At 41.4% G+C, this 13,562-nt stretch overlaps 1 protein-coding gene across 13 annotated transcripts in view; it reads left to right on the forward strand.

Moving 5' to 3' along the window:
- Positions 1-887: 887 nt before the first annotated feature.
- NAB1 (NGFI-A binding protein 1) overlaps positions 888-13,562 on the forward strand; it is a 47,274-nt gene continuing 34,599 nt past the window's right edge. Inside the window, exons 1-3 of one of the 13 annotated variants that reach the window (XM_031651421.1) lie at positions 888-2,121; positions 2,292-2,457; positions 2,813-2,910. Coding sequence is in view for 5 of the 13 variants with exons in the window: in XM_021923810.2 (XP_021779502.1) it covers positions 5,987-6,033 (47 nt within the window). In the remaining 8 variants the exon portion in view is untranslated. Of the gene's footprint in view, positions 2,458-2,812; positions 2,911-5,111; positions 5,396-5,494; positions 6,034-8,831; positions 10,626-13,562 lie in introns of those variants that run through there. The other 12 variants (XM_031651422.1, XM_031651423.1, XM_031651424.1 and 9 more) reach the window with 12 other exon arrangements.

Below are 13,562 nucleotides of genomic sequence, written 5' to 3' on the forward strand. Positions count from 1 at the left end.
AGTTCTCATTTTAAAATTAAGGGTTTTTGCTCAAGGAGATCTATTTAAAAGGTATTTTGAGATCATTGTTCTAAATGCATAATGAATCTAATTTGCCTCAATAGAAGAAAACCATAAAAACAAATACAAGGAAAACAGTGCTATTAAATTCTAGCTATATACTGAGGCCTGCCAAAGGCTCTGAGCTGAAGCCTGTTTCCTCGTTGTAAAAAAAAAAAAAACAGAATTCACCAAGTATTAGAGGGATTACAGACATACTGGCACCAATTTAAATTTCCTCCTTCAAAGGACTGAAAGAATTGAAAAGGGAATAGCTTGTTTCAGTATGTGGTTTACTGCTATTTAATGTCAACGTTCATCTTCCATATCGAATCATCTCAGCATGCTTCTGTGCTTTGACAGAGTCATCAGAGGACAAAGTGAAGGAGCAGTGTTCATTTACCATTGACTGGTCTTGTGTTCAAAGGTGTGTCATATATACTGATTGTATATTTTCAGTGGCATACGTTATATTCTATTTTCCATGAATTTCAACTTCCATTCAGAAGCAGAAAGAAATTATTCCTTTTCTTTAATTTTTAAACCTGAGAGCAGCCATAAAAAAAGAACGAGTTCATGTCTTTTGTGGGAACATGGATGGAGCTGGAGGCTGTTACCCTTAGCAAACTAACCCAGGAACAGAAAATCAAATACCTCAGGCTCTCACTTACAAGTGGGAGCTGAATAATAAGAACTCATGGACATGAAGAAGGAAACAACAGACACCGGGGTCTACTTGAGTGTGAGGGGTGGGAGGAGGGAGAGGGGGAGAGAAGACAACTATTGGGTAGTGGGCTTAATACCGGGGTGATGAAATAATCAGTACAATGAGCCCCAGTGACGTGTTTACCTATGTAACAAACCACATGTGCCCCTCAACCTAAAATAAAAGTTAAACAACAACAACTTGAGAGGGGAAATCTGGTTTTCTGAGAAGGGAAATACATCTGGTGATCTGGCTGTGTCCTGTGACACACTCCACAGTACGGATTAAAATTATGAACAGGCCTGTAAAATAAGCTTCTCCCAAATCTACTCCTAACAGGTAAAAAACAAAAACCAAGTCAACGACCTGAAAGAAGGCTTTCAAATTTTTAAAAAAGTGTTTTCAAAATTTCAAACTGTACAAGTGATATTTATTTAAGCCATCAGAAGTAGCTCTGTCTTGCCCTTACTTTTATAGATAAGGAATAAGCCTGGGATGATATTTGCAAGAGAGAGAGCTAAGAATAAACACATGAATAATAGATAAAAAACAGAATTTGATATATTTCTCAGGCCACTTTCCAAATGGTGTTAAAAATTCAGAATCTGGTGTATTTATTAACACTTTGTCATTTATTTAAAAAGAAATTCTGTACCTGAAAATCTAATATGAATTACTTTACAACATTCTAAAATTACTTCACAATTTATACACTGCTTCAAAATATATTCTAACTCTTAATATTTTATTGAAAATGTTATATATTTAATCAGAAGTAGGTATCACATATTTTAGACACTTCTATTAGGAAATACAATTCATGCTAATAACATCTACAAAATACAAAAACTGTTATTCATGTTTTCCATTTCATTTATTCAACAAATATTTATTAAGTGACTAGTATGCGTCAGCCAGTGTTCTAGCCACTGAAGCTACAGCAGTTAATAAAATGCCATAGCTAATAAAAAATTCTGCCTTCTTGGAAATTACATCCATGTCCTTTAGGCTCTTATTGAAATGTAACATGAAACGTGATTTTCCATTTATAAGAAAATTATTTTTATTTTACTGTGATTTGCATTAGGAGTATTACAAAAATAATGTAGTCTCATTCCTCAGTAATTCGTTTTTATATTCATCTTTTAGAGTGCATGAAAAGATAATAAAAACTATAAACAGAGACAAAACATTTTCCTTTGTCTTTTAGACTTCCCTTTGTTCTCCTTATTTTCACTGTTTTATAGCAAAGCCCTGGGGGCAGGGAACCATCCATGACTTACTTGTCTTTGTGTTCCAAGCATCCAGCCCTAAACCTGGCACATTCTTGATGCTCAACAAGCTGTACTGAAAAAATGAGTAACTTCAATGTACAGGTATTTATAATAAAATCACACCAGGAGAAACCAAAACTATTGCATGGACGTTTAACAAAAGATATCCAAAGTGGTCTGAATGGGAACTATTTGTGTTACCACATTCTTACACCTGTCTGGGATGCCTCCAAGAACACACTGAAGCCTTGAAACTGTTTGATCTCTTCCAGAGGGCCTTCAGAGGATAATCAGACACCATAATTGTTACCTTCCAGGATGGAATGTGCATCTCTTTGCTTTCCTCTAACAAATCCTCAGGGCGTGGGAGTGGGAGAAGACTGTGTGTGTGCTGGAGTCCAGAGGAGGTATTAGGGATGGCATGAATGACAAAAACTGGTAAGGTAGAAAAAAAGAATCCATCGTCTGACTTGTCTCACATACAGGCGATGCTTCAGTTCTTTTTGAGCTACCATATTGACTACAGTGTTGTCATATAAATATATGGAATTGGATGCTTAAAAGCTTAAAATTTTATCTTTCCTTCATTTTCCTTCCTCCCACCACTTCCCCCAGCACCATAGGGCGTTTAAGGCAAAGTAAAGTGGGCCAAAAATGCCATTCTTAATGTGGGAAGAATACACTATCTAAATGTGCCCAGAAAACAAACAAGGATAGATTCCACTGTTTAACTGTAGAAATCAGTTACAAGTCAGAAGAAAAAGTTATCTGCCCTGACACATTTCCTTTTCAGCATCATGTTCAGCCAGACACAGACAAGCTTGGGAAGAGGATTTAATGTTGTTTCTTCCAACTCTGGAAACAATTCCACTTGAAGGCTCAATAGTTCAGGTAAGACTACTAATTTTGTAACTCATGAATCAGTGATTATACATCTTTATGGAAAAAAGTTCTTTTTCTCTAGCTGTTCAGAACCAACAATGTTTGCAAAACATCAAGATTCCAGAGAGGAATTAGAAGAGAATTTTGCAGATTTCGTTGCCTGAACATTACCTTCCCCACCAGCCAAGAAATTGGCTCAATCTTCTTTAACATAACCACCTTTCTCTTTAGTAGAACAGGATCCACAGCTGCAAAAACCGCGACAATTAGGGAGACTAAGAGAAACTTCCAGCAGTGATTTCTGCAGTTGAAGAATTTCAGGAATTAAGCAGACTTACTCTTTTGAAATATCAACTCAACTACTCCAGACAAAACCTGTCACTAACATTGAAAAGATTTAACTTTAATTATATATATACCATTGTGGCATTACTCATTTCTATAACATGATTTCGCAAAAAAAAAAAAAAAAAAAAAAGAGGTTCTGTACTTTATTAAAGTCTTTTTCTTTCAATATCATCATCATCCTATCCATTGCTGCAACATAAAGATGTGGTTTGAAGAATTTCCCATCTCAAAGAATGCCTTGTATCCCCATCAGCGAAGTAGGCACACTCTGGGAGGCCAGCCAGGATGTGGGAATGGCCTCCTATAAAACTGAATTTTTATGTGTATGTTAAAATGGGATTCTACCTGTGTTTGCAGTAGTTTTATATTAACGAATGCTCTCTAATCTTCAAGAACACAATGCTAAAATTCTTTAATTTTTCCATTTTTTGCAAAGAATGGAAATATCGATTTAAAAAATAGACTTCCAAAAATTTTTTGGCAATAGCTTAAGTACTTTTTTTTTTTTTTTGAGACGGAGTTTCGCTCTTGTTGCCCAAGCTGGAGTGCAATGGCACAATCTCGGCTCACTGCAACCTCTGCCTCCCGGGTTCAAGCGATTCTCCTGCCTCAGTCTCCCGAGTAGCTGGGATTTCAGGCATGCGCCACCACGCCCGGCTAGTTTTGTATTTTTTGTAGAGAAGGGATTTCACCACGTTGGCCAGGCTGGTGTCGAACTCCTGACCTCAGGTGATCCGCCCGCCTCGGTCTCCCAAAGTGCTGGGATTACAGGCGTGAGCCCTGGCCAGCTTAAGTACATTTTTGAAGGTGCTTTAATACTCCAGTTAGCAAAGTTTATGCAAACCAAAAAATTCTATATTGTGCCTTGGGAACTCTAATTTAACACACACTAGCACTATACTAGCGCCGTAGTTTTTCTACACCGTGGACACAGAAAACATTAAACAATAAAATAAAAGGCAGATTTTCAGGAGGTTAAAAAGGCTGGAATTAAGTTACCCGGCTAGCTCGACAGTTGTCAAAGGTGTACTTCGGACTCTCTGGTTCTATTCCTCCCTCCTCCTCCGGTCCCAATGCCAGGGCGGAGGTGAGGAGGGGGCATGATGGGCGAGGCAGAGATGCTCTCCCAGCCGCCGGTTCTTCCAGCGCCGCGCACCTGCCGCCCCTTCCTCTGTGCGGTCGCTGCCACTCTCCCGCCGGATGCCTCGCCCCCGGGGCAGGGGCGCACCTGGACCACCTGCCTCCCCGCCTCCGCCCCGAGCTTGCGGGGGCGAGGGGAGCCCGGCGCGGTTTTTTTTTTTTTTTTTTTTTTTTTTAAAGTCAGCCTCCTAGGGGATGTTGGATTTGGCGGGTGTGCTCTTTGAAATACTATATCGGGAACCTCACACATAATTTTTTTTTTTTAATTGCAAATCTTCCCAGTTCACTCCGCAGCTGGAGAGCAGGCCCGAGGCGGCGTCCCCCACCCGTCTCCCTCCTGGTCGTCCCCTCCCCGCGCCCGGAGCGGGACTCGCGGGAGCCGCCCACTCCCGGCGCCCACTTGGTTCCTCCCAGCTGCCGTGTGAATGGGCCGCCCTCCGGATTCCGCGGAGGGGGCGGCGGGAAGGGGCCGAGCCCCGGGCCCAGCGGCCGCCCCCGCCCCCGCCCGGCGGCGGCCCACGCCGGGATCTGCGTCACTCGGCCGCGCGTGGGCGGGAGCCGGAGCGGCGAATGTAGCAAGAGCGGAATCTCCCAATGTGACAGCGCGGGGTGGGGGAGTGGAGGCGGCGGAGGCGGGCGGGGGAGGGGGAGGAGGGTGCAGCCCGCGCGGGGAAGGCAGGGTAGGGGAAAGCAGGGGAGGGGAGGGCAGGGCGCGGCGGGGGAGGCGCTGCCGCCGCCGCCGCCCGCGCGCCGCAGCCCGGAGGAGCCGCCGCCGCGGCCAAGCGAGCGCCGTCGGGGCGGGTGGGCGGGAAGAAGCGGCGGGCCCGAGCTAGCGGGGGGAGCGGAGAGAGCGCGCCCACCACCTTCCCTTCCCCCCTCGATGGGAGCGGGGGCGTCCCGGCTCCTGCAGCCGCCAGAGGAGGGACAGCCGGGGGCCGTCGCTTCGGAGTTGGGGCTGAGCAGTCCTCGGGGAGAGCGCGCCAAGACCGCTGCAGCCGCTGGCTGAGTACGTACCGAAGCGGACGGTCGCCACTCCCGGTCCGCCAAGTGCGGGACGCTTTCGCGGCAGAGCGGCCGCGGGCGAACTTGGGGCGGCGGAGTCGCGGGGCCGCGCGGGCACTTTGGGGGCGGTGTCCGGGGAGTGGGCTCCGCGCGGCCGCCGCCGGAAGGAGAGGGCGGCCCCGGGCTTGTGTGGGCGATTCCCGGAGACATTCGGTGTGCCAGGGCCGCGGGGAGCGCGGCCCTGACTCGTGCATTTTCCCTCCGAGAAAGCTTGGGGTGCCGAGTCCGTTCTGCTAAGGGGGCTGGGGGCGTCTCGCGGCGCTCGGAGGAACCGTGGGGCGCTGTGGGGGTGTGCGATGTGGGTTGTGAGCGCCAGCCCCAGAGTTTTGCAGTCGCCTTTGTCAGGGCGGTCTTTTTGTTTGTTTACTTTATAAAAGTGCTGCACTTACCGTCTCGATTTTCTTCTTGGGTATCCTCCCCTTCCGAATGTAGTTTTCTTTTTAAAAGCGGAAGGAGAGTTTTGCATGGAAGAGGCTTACAGAAACTTGGCACTGAGGTGCAGGGAAGCGAGAAACTCTTTGTGCCTCTAAGGCCGATGAGGAATTTGCAAACATGTGGGACGTACAAGCCTTGGATGCAGAGGTGTGTGTGTGACCTTATCATGGAGAAACCCTGAAAATACTGTCCAATCTTTGTGGTCTGCAAGCTCAGAGTTTCCAAAGCTTGAGTTAGGAAACGACACTTCTGATGAGCCTGAATGTTGAAGGATATTGGGGAAAGGGATAGTTGAGATGGAATATGCATTTGTAGATGCTGCAGACCAAGTTTTGCAGCAAGTGATCGGGAGGAATCGTAGAGTTGCATGTACTTACCCCTCGCTTCCTGAGATTCGGGAGGCACCGAAAATTTTGGGATGGCTGTTAATTTAAAATTTCATCTGAAAGAGTCGATTTGGAGTAACTTGTCACTACCAGTTGGTTTGCCAGTGACGTGTCTGCCAACTCAAGGAGTGCAAAGATCAGAAGCTGAAAGAGGAATTCTCAGATCTTGTTTAAAAATATTTTGGCAGTTTTAATAGATAATATGAGATTGCATAGGAACAGAGGAACCGAATTTAAAATAGATTAGTCACGTAGGAAATGCTTAGCTGTTGTTAAAGTATTCACGCAATGACTTACCTTCCTAGGTTTTCACTTTTTTGAAAATTTTTCCCTGAACAACATACTCAATTATGATATTTCATAATCTGTGTATTATGAGAAGTATGAGAAGAGAAGATGCATAGGATTTGCTTTTTCTGTTTTGGGTGGAAGTTGAGCTTTTCCTGAAGACCTGAAAGAGCTGCTTCTGATCTAATCTGAGTGCAAGTAAAAGTGGCTCTTAGATGAAAGGCTATCTTTTTCTCCTCCATATTTGTGTCCTTTAAGACATTTAATACTATCCTTTCATTTTTAAAAATATATTTTGTCATCGGTATTAACATACAAATAAGAATTTTCATGAGACTTTGTAGATGGCTGCCTAGGTCAGCCTTTTTTATCCCTGATTTGGTATTAGATATTGGAACATTAGGTCTTGAAAGAAAATTTCAAGGAACTTCTGGAAGAAGCGTTCTTGTTTCAATTTTATTATTTTTGCCATTTTGCACTAAAGTTAATATGCCGTTTCGCTATTAAAAAAATTTTTTTTCTTGGCTCTGATGGTCTCCTGTTACTTGTGAAGGTATCAGTAATAATAGTAATAATGAAAACGTTGAGGCACTGTAGATTTTTATTTTATTCTGCCTGCTAATTATGAATGTAATTCAAATGACAAATTCTTAGGATTACTATGGCTGTTACAAGGACGTTTAGTAAGCTTATATGTCTCGTAAATAACTTGGTCTATCTAATAAATACTTTATCTCATTTCAAAATTATTAATTCAATTGAGCAATCTCTTTTTTGTAAGTGGCAAATAACATCCACTGTCGTATGAGAAAGTTAATAGATGTTTATTCTCCTTAGAGAAACAGTGAAAGCATTAGGTATTTTCATCACGCTATAGCTAAGAGCCTATTGGTTTATTAAATATTTGGGGGGTTTGCACCGTGGATGCTTCTTTGAAAGAAAAAAATTATAAAGTGGGGGACATCTTTGACGAATTTGTTAATGAACTTTAAATATTTAAAGTTCTGGTTGGATGAAAACAGAAGTATGTCAGTTTCTAAAGAAAATATAGACACGGGGTCTCACTATGTTGCCCAGGTTGGCCTCAAACTCCTGGGCCAGGGGATTAGCCCACCTTAGCCTCCGAAGTTATGTCAGGTTTCATTGGCCTAAGACTTAGGACTCATTTCTTCCATTATAACAAGCCTGGAGCTGTTTTTTGTGAGTGCTATTTATGTGCATTTTTGGAAATGAAATCTTTGTAAAATTTACCTTTAAATGCAAAGCTGTGTTTTGGATGGAAGTGACCATTTTATAATATGTTTTGAACAGTTTAAGATCATGCTAATGTGTAATCAACCCATCTATGCATATTTCATTGTGGAATTTGCTAAACATATTATAGCATAAATAATACCCACTTGAGCATAATAGAAGGTTACTAGCCCCTTTGCTTCGAATTTATTTTTATCTTACCTGCTTGTTTTATCCTTTTCAACAATAGAATGGTACAGTTACTATATTAAATGCAAATTCCCTTTCTGATCTGATATGTTCAATAAGTCATACAACAGAATATACTCCTTAAACTTAATAATGGAACAAGTGGGAAATTTGAGAAGTTGATGCTTGGAAAAAATAGTGATCCTCGTCTTGTGAGAAATCGCAAAGCTAAAACATACCATTAAGCTTTCAAAGAGTTTGTCATTTCTCACTACATTGTATTTAGGGGTGACCCATTAATTTGCATAGTATATTAATTTAATGATTTTTACAGAGAAACTTCTGAAAAGGTGAAAAAACTTATAAATATTGCCTGCATACTCTGTACTCAGTGGGTAATTAATGTTTGTTAAATGACTTGATGGTAGGTTGGTTGAGGATTTCCAGCCATTATATGAAATGCTAGTATTTGCTTATTGTTATTATAGTTAAATGAATACATAGTTATTTAGCAAAATAAATCTGGTTTAGTTTTTTCTGATTTTGGCAAGTAAATTTAATCTCACACTGAAAATTTTTATTAAAATTTTAAGGTGTCTCTAAATTTTTTTTTTTTTTTTTTTTTTTTTGGGCGGGTCGGCTCACAGGCTGGAGTGCAGTGGCCCGATCTCGGCTGCGGCTGCAAGCTCCGCTGAGTCCGCCATTCTCCTGCTTCAACCTCTCCCGAGTAGCTGGGACTACAGGCGCCACGCCACCAGCCCGGCTAGTTTTTTTGTATTTTAGTAGAGCGGGTTTCCTGCGGTGTGCATGGGATGGTCTGATCTCTTGTTGACCCCGTGTGATCAGCGTCTCGGCCTCCCAAAGTGCTGGGATTACAGGCTTGAGCCACTGCGCCCGGCTCTAAAATTGTTTTCCAACTTCATTCGGAGTTTAGAAACAAATCAGTAAGAGATGACATTTTAAGTTTCCCAAATTACCCTCAATTCACTAGAAGGTATATATTTAATTCATAGCTAAGGTCCAAAAGTGTCTTGATTTATATGGTACACCGCTTACTAATATGTGCCTAGGTAAATCATTTGGAACTTGAAACACACATGGGAGTTAGTACTTAGGCCAACCTTGCAATCTTAAGTAACCCATAAAGTGTAGCTGAACTCCATTTAATCATTTTAGCTTGAGTTCTGGGTTCTAGGATGAGAATAAAAGCAAAAATAATTAATTGCATAGAGCAAGCTTGTCCAACCTGAGGCCTGTGGTTGCACGCAGCCCAGGAGGGCTTTGAATGCGGCCCAATGCAAATGCGTAAACTTTTTTAAAACATTATGAGGCTTTTTTGCCATTTTTTTTTAAAAGCTCATCAGCTATCATTAGTGTATTTTTTGTGTGGCCCAAGACAATTCCTCTTCCAATGTGGCTCAGGGAAGCCAAAAGATTGGACACCCCTGACATAGAGGCTCATCCTTCCCTGAGTCAGATTCTTGCTTTTTATAAACCTTTTCAGTTTCAGCCTCTGGTGTACCCATTTCACCCTTCTCCTTCTCCCAGGCCCCTGTACGTTCAAGCTATACTCTCCTAAACTTGGACTACTTCAGAGGCTCTAAGTGTAGTCTTTCTGTCCTCAGATTTCCTATTTTCATTGTCCCCATTTCCCATCTCAATATTTCATTAACGTGCATCAGATCTTGTCTAGATGTTAAGAGGAAAACAATCTGGTGGAACTAATTTACCTTAATCTGTAAATGACTCATGAGCTCTTAACTCTTTCCAAGGTTTTTCACATTTTTTGTAAGTCTGTAAGAGGTTGCTATTGACTCAGATAATTTTAAAGTAAAAATTGCAGGCTGCGTTGGGGGAAGGACTTTCTAGTCTTCTGCATAAATAAGTCAAGCCTTACTAGGATTTTGCCCTTGGTTTCTTCCCACTCCTGGAGGCGTGTGCATATGTGTATTGCTATATATGTTTGTGTATGTGTATATAATAATGATTCCCATAGCATGGAGGGGAGAAGATGCAAGAACAGTGATTATAAATCCCTTTGACTATATGGATTATTAATGAGATAGATATTTGATGATGATTTACACCGTGTTTATAGGAACAGAGAAGCAAAGACCTAGGATCTCATGACTGAACTTGAATTCTTAAAAGGCAGGTGTTGGGGCCGGACTTGATCCATGATGTATAACACTAACCACTTGTAGTTCCTGTATTGGGAGAGCATCTTTTGCTTTCTTGGGAGAATAGCCATGTTATAGGAGTGCACCATATAGCTTTTTAAGAAAGAACAAGTATTAAGGATGAGAGAATGAAAAGGGTTGTAGCTAAAGTAACAGGATGCCCTGTTACTGGATTGGCAATTCATTGAGATACCGGTTTACACAGATGGCCTCCGTTTTGGAATATGAAAGGTTGCTGATCAGATTCTGACTCAGACATTGGGTTTCATTGCACAGCAACCTTTCCAGAGATGTTATTTATCATAGAAACTTTGCTAGGAATAAAGGGGGACAAAAGAGTAATGAAACCTAATTCTGCCCTCGGGGTGCTTATAACCTAACAGTGACTTGTTCTGCAGAGCCAGGCAGGTTGACTTCCTTGGGCCATGACTCCTTCACAGCTGCACAGCATTTACCACATCATGTAAGTCTCTGCTGCTTGTCTTTCTCCTTGCTGTTAACTGACTCTCCATGAAGAGCTGTCTTTCCTCTGTTCCCCGGAACTGGCTTAGTTCATGGTGTATTTGAATAAGTTCAAAATATAAGAGAGAGAGACAAAGTGTTGTGGAGTTGGGAGAAGGGCGAGGACAGTGGCAGCCAGGGGTAGTGGGAAGGACATTTTGGGAAAGGCTGTGGAGGTTGGAGGGAGAGAGGATACCTGGCACAGGAGCAGGGAAGTGGAATGCATATTTGAGGAACGCCTAATGTATCTGCTTGGAACAAGTATATGGGCATGTTAAGAAACAGAGAAAGGCTGGAAAGAGATAGGCTTGGGTCTGGGATGCCTATATGAGTAGTTTGGATTTCTTTATGCACTAGTGGAGAAGTTTGCAACTTTGTAAACTTAGCATTGCAGTGCGGGATCTATTGAAGGTGAAGGAGCTTTTTTCAAAGTTGAATCTGGTGCTTTTGAGGCAGAGAAAGAAGTGGTGTAGCCTAAGGACATGTAGATTTGAGGAAGAAAGAACCAAAAGCAAAAACGGAATCCAAACTTACTTAAATCCTGGAAACTGAAAGACTCGCGGTGCAACTGAAAGAACTAAGAGAGTTGGAAAGAAGTGGACTTGGGAATCTGGAAGAGGGGAAGAAAATGAGAGAATGTACTTGCTTTCAGACACATCAGATTTGAGGTGTTGACAGTGCCCAGGTGGAACGCCAAATTACGGTTTAGAAGAACAATTTGGGCTGATGGTTCTGAACTTTTCAGGTGTGAGGATAGCTTTTTAAATAAATAATAGCAAATATTCATGACTACTTTTATTATTTGTTTTTTGAGAGTACATATAAAGACAAAACAAAACTTCAGTTACACTTTTAAGTGGGTTTTATTTTACTACATAACAGAAGTGTCTATTTACCTTCATTTGCAAAGTAGACGTGTGTGAGGCATCTTTTTCACTCAGCAGTCAGTGCTTTGTGTGCATTTGGATTTGAGAACACTTGGAGCCACTCCATGGCCCTGGTCCAAGCTACAAATACAGATTTGGAGGTCATCTGCCTATAGGGATAATTAAAGCCTGGAAATGGGTGAGATCATCAAAAGAAAATTATGGGCACACAATAGAAAAGAGATGCAATATTAAAATTTGGAGAATTCTTAGAATATAATGAGAGAAAGAAGGAAAAACAAATAATGCAGCATTACCAAAGTAAGGCGAAGAGCATCTCAAGGAGTGATACCATGTATCAGAGAGATTAATGAGAGAGAGGCCCAGAGTTTGGATAGAATGGTGAGCCCAGAAAACAAGCTGGCCTGAGTCAGGTTCGAAGGAATGGTTCTTCTTTTCCCTAGTGACAAAGGCCTCTGTCCTATCAAAAAATCCTCACATCTCAGCTTGGAGACTGTTAGGGAAATTTTGTTTTCCATAGCAAAATAGCAGTTGACCAGTACTTTGTGGGCCAGACTAGCTCCTTCCTTCACTTAGCACAGTTGGAATCTGGCAGGTGACTGATGCTACCCTGTAAGGAGCCAAAGTGAGTTTTTAAAAAAGTTTTGTAACAAATGATTACTGTGTAAAAGATCAGTGAATAACAACAACAAATGGTCTTAATGCATTGTTTAATTCCTCTTCCCCTGACATCATTGGGATTCTTTTCATTGGACTGAGCAGGGGGAGGAACATTTAAGCTAGTGGAAGTAGAAGTTTGCTGTACATTGGCAGCAAGGCCTCAGAGTTTACTTTTGAATGCAGTTAACTGGTTTCTCTTAACTGGAATTCGTTGAAAAATCAGACTCAGAGTGGTCGTTCCAGGATATCTTGAAAAGGTCAGGTAACAGTAGTTTTCAGCTGAGTAGATTTACAATACTATAAGCTACCTGTATGTAACATGTTAAGGACCCATTTTATATTTACTTCAGGTTGGAGGGATACAGGTAGAAGCTTTCTTTTGACTTATTTGACCTTCATGTTGAAGCATTAATGGTTACACATTTTGTGAAAACAGAAAATCTCTTAAAAGTTTTCTTTCAAATCACATCAAGTTAATGTATGAAGGGGTGGGTGTTTAAATTACCACAGCAGGCTTTGGAAGGAAACTGAAACATTCTCTTAAAGCAAAAGCTTAGTAGGAAAACTCCTTTCCCAGTAGTAAGTGTGGGCCTCTAGAAAGCCTCCAGGACCAAATCGGTTACTTAGTTATCTTGCATCTGTTATCTTGGCTTTGGAAATGTACACTTGGTCCTATCAGTCTTTATGGAGATATTATATTCATAACTTCTTTCTTACCCATACAGAGGGCTTTCCCTTAAGAACTAGGGGGTTTCATTTTTTTTAAATCGGTAAAGATGAAAAAGGATAAAACTTGAAAATTGTTTTCTAAAATCATTGCCTTATCTCAGAAGAACAAAATATAAGCTTGGGTGTTTTCGTTCTTAAGTTTCTCTTTTGTATTTGTCTAACATAGATATTTTTTTCTTATTGCTCATAAAAAGATTAAAAAGTATTTTTCTAGATTTCCTCATGTAATCTCTTCTCTATTCCATAATGTGAGAAGTACATATGGTGAGTTAATTGATCACCGTGTAAACCTTGCAAAGTTACAGTCCTCTTATTTAAAAAAAAAAAAAGGCTGTGTGTGTACTACTGGGAAGCCCCATGTCTTGGAACTTCTGTGTCTTACACAGTCTATTTTGATCATGTGTATGTATATACACGTCCTTTTTTTTTTTTTTTTTTTTTTTTGTATTCTTGCATCGAAAGCCTGTGGAGGAATTGCATGAGGTATATGATAGGAAAGTAAGTTTCCTTTCTTCCACTTCCAACACTTTATAGCAGGCCTTCTATTTGGTATAGTGTAGTTTAATATAGCCCTAAACTTGGGTCTGTAACTCCTGAAAGCTCTGTTGTTGTGAGTTAGTGCC

Source organism: Papio anubis, chromosome 10 (genome assembly GCF_008728515.1).
Source record: "Papio anubis isolate 15944 chromosome 10, Panubis1.0, whole genome shotgun sequence".
Taxonomy (NCBI): Eukaryota; Metazoa; Chordata; class Mammalia; order Primates; family Cercopithecidae; genus Papio; species Papio anubis.